Genomic DNA, 7,405 nt, shown 5'->3' with positions numbered 1-7,405 from the left:
AAAAAAAAAAAAAAAAAAAAAACTGACACGCACATTCGAAACTAATCGATAATGTTTTCAATTTAATTCATCTCACGAATTAAAAGAAGTCATATTTATTTGTCCAATAAAAACAAAAGAGCGATCCGTTTTAATCGTGCGGTTATCAATTCCAAAAAAAAAAAAAAAAAAGAAATTTACACGTACATTCAGGGCAAATTGATCAATCAATCACACTGGTTTTTAATCCAGTTCGGTTTGTCATTGGGTATATCTGTCTTCTCCCGATGCTAACGAGGGCGATGAATATCGTATAAAATGGTGGAACGCACCGGACGAGTAGGAGCGAATCTAAATTTCGCAAACAAGCTTTCCACCGTTCCGTTCCGTTTTCGTTAAAGCTCCCCGATGATAGTCGTATTTGAGGATCGTTTTTAAAATTGGAACTAGTCCAAAAACACTCGGCGACACATTCCGCGAACAGGAATTTATTTTTGTTTCCAGCCATGCACGAAACATCGGGCGTATTTTCGATTCGAACCAAACCTTTTCTCACTGCTTGTTTTCACTTTTAATAACTACAAGCGACAAGCGAAGTCCCTCTCTTTCGGCAGAAGATCGTTAGTCTTCGTTTGAAAGCATCGGCGCCAATTAGAGCGAATCATTGCGCGAAGATTTATGCGTTGGAGAAAACATTTTGCCGGTAAGATGATTGTTTCACCTTCGATTGAAATTTTTGGTATCGTTTATTTTAATTTTTTTTTTTTTTTTAAGCGACAAGATCCTTGGAGACTTGCTTCCTTTTTTTTAAGACGGAGAGGTTCTTTTGTACGAAAAATTGTACAGTAGAAAATATTTCCAACTTTGTTCCTACTAACTTAGTAAAAGAGCGAAGGAATGAAAATTGGAAAAATTGCGAGAAAAATAGCGGTGAAACAAACTTGAAAGAAAGAATGTTTCTCTACTCCGTGTAAGTATCAAGTCTAATAAACCAAATCTCGATATTGTTCTTGAACAATACGAAAGAGAAACGATACGATGAAGTAATCCCATGGATCTCGACGAACGTCAAAACGCTCGCCCGTCCTTTCTTCTTTGCGCTTGCGAGTTTATTCGAGATTTATGCGTGTTTTCAACTACGAAATCCGGTAGAAGCGTCGCGAGACGATGGATGGAGTTACACGACTCACTGTTTTCCGTCCATCCGTTTCCGCTGTCGTGACGCGAGACAATGCTTGTATGTATTAGGGACGAATTTGAACGAGGCGTGCATTTAAATTGCCACTAAAATATATTAAGAGAGAAGTTTGAGAAAGACAATTTTTCAAACTTCGATTTAAAATTTCAAGATTTTTTACATCTAATTTTCCATCTTAAAAATTTAGACCGAATCTTTTTTCGTTATATTCCGATTATTTATTCATAATCGAGCGCGAAATTTCGAAATTTTTGTTCCAGCTTGCCTCTCGATCGAAGAAATTAAATTATAAATAGGAGAGTAACGAGCAACACGTGGCGAAGATTCTGGACCACCGTGAAAGTCGTTTGATCTCGTCGAGTTTATGCTTAAAGACAAATAAGTCTGACGCGAGACACGCGCGAAGAAACTCGTTCCACGGACCGAAGTTCCGCTATCGGAAACGCGCAAAGGCCTTCGACATCCGTCTACAATAACATTTTGATAATGAATAGCGACACGCGGCTTCCTTTCATCCATTTGGTATTCCATTTGTTTTTCCGTCTGTCTAGAGCAACTCGTAATCTTGCGTAATCGTCTCGTTGAGGAGCTGCTCAATTTGTGAAAATAAAAAAAGACTTTATTTGAACAATTTGATACATCAATGATGTATCAAAATTTATTTCAAAAACTGGAATTCAATTCTTTCGCGTATGATTTTTCATTTAATTAAACACGTGGTGTATCACTGACCTGATCATTTTGTTCATTACAGGAATTACTTTGAAATCACTTCTGAATTGTAAGTAAGAAGTAATTGGATCTATAATAACCGACAAAAAAAGAGAATTATTCTAAGAAGAGTGAATAAAGCAACGATAAATAAAGAAAAAAAAATTATCTTAATCCAGACAAGAGACAATTTAAATTCATACATGATCTATTTCTATTATATTCTCATATTTTACATGCACGATAAATCCATTTACCTTTTACGCAATCCCTTATTTCAAAGTAAGTAAATGTCCTATCTTTCCTTCTCTACAACAAATTTCCTAAAATCGTTATAAAATAAAATTCCACTTGTGTTGTTTATCACAGGGGAAGAAGAGGAAGATTTTGATGAGAAGACAAAAGAGAAGAAAAATCCGAGGAGGCGATTAATTCTCCCTCGAATCGAAACGCATTAAGAAAATGAAAGAGAAAAAGGCCGCGAATCTAACACGGCCTCTGATAATGACCATGATTGCTTAATTAGCTGCCAGTGGAGCAAAGTGAGTGCACGGGCAAACAGAATCCTCCCTTGCTCCGTAGGAACTACGGCTGGCTAGTCGTTCTAACCAGGCGAGCAAGTCCAAGGTTGTCGAGGCTCTGATGCAACGCGAGCCATCATCATCATCGGCCGTGGTCGCGCAAAGTGGGAGGTGGATGGAGGTGGAACGGCGGTGGGGCATTCGTGATACGCGCTCCGTTCACCAGAGAAGCAATTGGAGCTATGGCAAGAGTTTTGAGGAATCGAGTTATCGTTCGAATTTTGGAGTTTAAATGGAGGAAACTTTGAAATTTTTATGGATCATCAAAATGCGTAACGATCATCCCCTATTGCAATTTAAATTGCGAAAAATTGTGATGGTTGGAAAATGGAAAATGATGGGAAATTATGAAATAGAAATATAACGTAGAGGAAATTTTGAGATATAAGTACAAAGAGAGAGACTTGCAAGTTTTTGATGAATTATCAAAATGTGAATATAGCGAATTTAATCGCTATATTTAATTAATTAAAATATCGTGATAATAAACTGTAAAGAAAATATTGAATAAGGAAAAAACTTGGAAGTTTTGTCATAAATGCAACGAATTGTGCGATAGAGCTTACAAAGTACTTTGAAAAATTATTAAAATTAGAAGAATTTTATTTGGAATAGCGTGTTGCATTTTGAAGGAAATTTGGAATTTGGAATTTTTATATCTTAATAACTGTCGTGAGAAGAGGAAGAGATAAAAATGGCGGAAGTGAAGGAAAGTAAAAGACGAGTAGCGAGCAACTTAAGAGAGATTATCTTCCAAGATTGTTTTATCATGCGTCTACGACACATTAAATGATGATCTCAAGTTTTTCGAGCTGCTCACGTGTAACGCGCGACACTTAATCGGTCGATGACGTCTATTACATGGAAACATGGATTGGTTCTTAATCGATTAAGACTAAGATGGCAACTAATATGCGACAGAAATGATTGATGTACTCGATGCCAATCATTTTGCCATTTTTTTTCTCTTTTTTATATAGATTTCTTGAATCCAATTAAATGTAAGAAAGAGACAAAATTCATCGAACGAAGTTTTCTTCGAATATCAACAAGTTTCTGTGAAACGTGAAAATTAATGTTCACAGATATTTAATATTTTCTTAGTTAATAATAATATATTTCTTCGTGAATATTTTTTTTGCATCTGAAAATTTGACGAAGAAAAAAATATTGTTCGTAATAATTGAATACTTTCATCGAGTTAACAATATTCTCCATCAATTATGCCTATGTATTGATAACATTATCACGTTAATCAGTTCAAACTATCAGAAATAGATTAAGATATAATTAAAAATACTCGCACAGATTATCTTTATTATCTTTATTATTTTCCCAACGAGAGATTAAAGATGTTTATTACAAATACTCAATACAAATATTATAAATACTCCCATCTTTCGCAGGTGTCTTGAAACGAAAGTTCAATCGCATTACCAGGGAGCTACAAACTTACTCAATTAAAACTTTTATCGAATTTCTAATTTCGTGTGAATTCCGTAAATCTTAATGAGAACAGATGAAATCGAAATAAGAGGGAGACTTGTCCAAGAATTACTCGAAGATATATTTCACAACTTATTTATTCGATACATATATATATATATGTTGGAATTATCGAAATTGAAAAATTTATATTGATCATAAAATCGTTAATAAAATGGAAAAAAAAAATTACTTAGTCATGTTAAATATGATGATCAAATTTTTTTTAGCGTATTCTTAAGCTCTTTAAACTCGCAAAGTCATGATGAAGTATTTTTTTACGATAAATAGGTTCTTAGAAACTCTATTTTTATTCTACGTTATTACTGAAAGTGTCAGAACGAGGAAAATTTATTAGATCTTTTTTTTTTCTTATGTTAAGAAGGAAATTTGCTCGTTAAAAAAAAAAAAAAATATTTTAATATATATTAAAATATATATTAAATGTATTAGTATATGATTCGTTTGTCATAATTTTGTATGGTTTTTTGTTCGAAAAAGTTTTTTTTTTTTAATGCAAAAGAAACGGTTCGCGAGTAATGTAAAAATTAGCTAGTCTTTGTTGAGTCATATATAGAGGATTGATTGAAAAAAACACGTCATCGTTCTTAAGATATTTCTGTACGTAGATGTTACATAATTTTATAAGCGATAAATTATTCTCAAGTCACTTGGTATCGACCTGTTTAATGTGGGGCGTGGACTATTCCACTTTTTATTTTAAACTTCCAATATATGTATATGTATCCATCTTCCATTTTCACCTCCTGGCTTATAATTCTTTTAGCAGCTTTTTACTTGTCACTTATATTCTACTTTGACATTTGATCAGACGAAAAGGTTGAAATATTGTGAATAATTTTTTTTATTCTTAGATATTCCAACTGAAGTTTAAATATTTAAGTTTTATTTGATCATTTATACACTGTTTAATGATGTAAATTTTAAGTTATTTCAGTATTTTAAAGTTATATATTCTAAGTATCTTAAAGATTTTGAGTGTTTGAAGAGCCATAAGAATTTTAGATTTTAAATATCTAAAACATAGTTCAAAATTGATAACTTCAAATATTAAAAAATATTCTGTTCGTGTATTTTAAGTATCTTAAAAATTGTTGAATATAATAATTTAACAATTTAACTAAATTATCTCTATTGAATCTTTTATTGTTTTAAATTTCTTCTTAAGTAAATATATATTAATTGAATTTTAAAAAAATTTGTGAACAAGAACTCTTGTTCCTCCCTATTTATTTTTCGACAAAATTCTTGCAACACATTATACGAACACGAACACTTTTACTCTCCATACTTTCTCTCGATATACGTAACAATTATATAAATGGGCCCAGTTGTAAAATGACAAAAGAAAAGACGATTCACGTTCGTGAAATAAATCACGAAATTTTTTGTTTTCTTATTCGAACACGTTCACCAACCACGTCAATCGACGATTTTTATTTTCTCTCCATTAAACTCGACATAACAAAATGATTATATGCAAATGTATGTTCTCGTATGCATGTAATTAAAATTGTCAATCTGCGTGTTTGTTTACTCGTAAAACGTCACAATCTAATAGGGTTCAGAAGGAAAATTATATATCTCGCTTTTTAATCGGTCTATATATGATGATGTAATCGAGTGTAATCATTTTATATAGATCAATATAATGTTTTATTGATTTTATTTTGATTGTGTAATTGAGTTTATATTTTTATTAAAATTAAAATTGGAAAATTAAAATTTTAACAAGATATTATATATTTAATAATATACATAGATATTTGAGATATTTGATATAAACAGATGATTTATATCAAAAAGTTGAAATATTATTAAAAATATTCTGCTTATTTCCTAATTTTCTAAGCTCATCAATTTTTTAAAATTCGATTATCACATTCTTTGAAATAAATAAAAAAAAAGATTCTAATACAATTCGAAATTCTATCTTCTTCATTAAAATAGGTATCTTTCAGTCTTCTCTCTTTCTCTCACTTTGTCTTGATTTCTATCTATTCATTAATATATTCTACTTTTAATTAATCAAGGATTAAAATTATCGAGTTATAATCAATAATTTTGAATTGATTATTTCAATATGAAAAAAAAACTCGCTCAACGATTTCCGGAACAAAGGCAATTTATCATTGTTAACCTTGATTCAAGATCCGTATTTTGTAAAAAATTTACGATTCTCGGACGATTGATTGATCTTGGATAGTATTATCCAATTCCAAAAAAAACTGGATAATAGAAAAATTATTCACGTTATGAATAATCCTAATTTCTATATTCTGAAATTATACAAACTTATTTAAAATTAAAACTTAGAATCGAATTCATTATTTGAAAAAATAATAAAAGTAGAATTATCTTATTTTAGAAATTGTCATTAAATTGCAGGATTCAATAGAATTCAATAGAATTAATTATCGAAATCGAAAAATTAAATCTAGAATTCCATTTTTATAAAAGTTTTAAAAAATTTATCGATAGAAATTAATTTGACTTTCGAGAGATTATTCATATTTTAAAGAATTCACTAGACATCAGTTCTAGGGATCCCCAAATCTAAATCTACTTTTTCATTCGTATTGATGTTACAATTATTTCAAGAAAATAAAGAAATAAGTTGTTTTTCGACTTACCTATAGACACCATAATGTTTGCCACTGGCACGGTCACCGCAGATCGAGCAGAGGTGCTTGCTTCCGGAGAGAGGGTGGTTCGGCGGGTAGGGTGCGACTGCTTTGTTCTGGCCACTCGGCGACGTACTTAGAAGGTTGCTGTGACAACCAGCGGTGAAGGATCTTACATGCAAAGAAGAGAGTAACAAAAACACGAGCTACGAAACTACTGCCCCTGAATCGAGCAAAATACTGTTATTTTTCCATTGAAAACTAACAATTAACCCTTTAATAATCAAATTTTTCTAAAAAAAAAAAAATTAATCACAAAATTAATTTATAGAATATGTATAACTCGTGAAATATTTTTAGAATAACTTCATTAGAAAAATAAGTGTTAATAAGCGTCGTTATAATAATAATTTTTTAACTAACTTGATTAAAAAACTTGTAAAAATTTCCATCAAAATTTCACGAGTTACAACGATAATATATGAAAATTAAAAGTCGAACTATATTTCGCTCGATTCTTGTAAGGGCGATAACTACGCTCACAATATACCCTCGATTTACGATGTCGTTCGCCAGAATCTCGATATCTGTCGAATCGATACAATCGTGTATCGCACACTGTCCCATCGATGCATTGTCGACAATTGTTAAATCTTAAGAATCGTTCGATTTACGATAGTGTTACTTACCCCGGACTATTGGGACCGGAAGGGCTGAAGTTTCCGGGGTTGATGAGGCTTGCTGTGTCGGGTTTCATGTCCAGTGGACTTTGCGGGCCCACAGAGGACATGGACATATTGCTGTTG

The 7,405-nt window shown here is 31.6% G+C and overlaps 1 protein-coding gene across 3 annotated transcripts in view; it reads right to left on the bottom strand.

Annotated features, from left to right (window-relative positions):
* Positions 1–7,399, bottom strand: part of LOC102670829 (retinoic acid receptor RXR) — an 11,723-nt gene extending 4,324 nt beyond the window's left edge. For 2 of the 3 annotated variants that reach the window (XM_006607871.2, XM_006607873.2), the window contains exons 1-2: positions 7,289–7,399; positions 6,609–6,770 (exon numbers count right to left, since the gene is read on the bottom strand). In XM_006607871.2, the coding sequence (XP_006607934.1) occupies positions 6,609–6,770; positions 7,289–7,395 (269 nt within the window). In that variant the 5' untranslated portion in view covers positions 7,396–7,399. The remainder of the gene's footprint in view (positions 1–6,608; positions 6,771–7,288) is intronic. The other variant, XM_006607872.2, reaches the window with a different exon arrangement.
* Between the last annotated feature and the right edge of the window lie 6 nt (positions 7,400–7,405).

This window comes from Apis dorsata, unplaced genomic scaffold, assembly GCF_000469605.1.
Source record: "Apis dorsata unplaced genomic scaffold, Apis dorsata 1.3 scaffold_19, whole genome shotgun sequence".
Taxonomy (NCBI): Eukaryota; Metazoa; Arthropoda; class Insecta; order Hymenoptera; family Apidae; genus Apis; species Apis dorsata.
The sequence above is the reverse complement of the archived record's forward strand: the minus strand, read 5'-3'. Positions and strand labels throughout refer to the sequence as shown.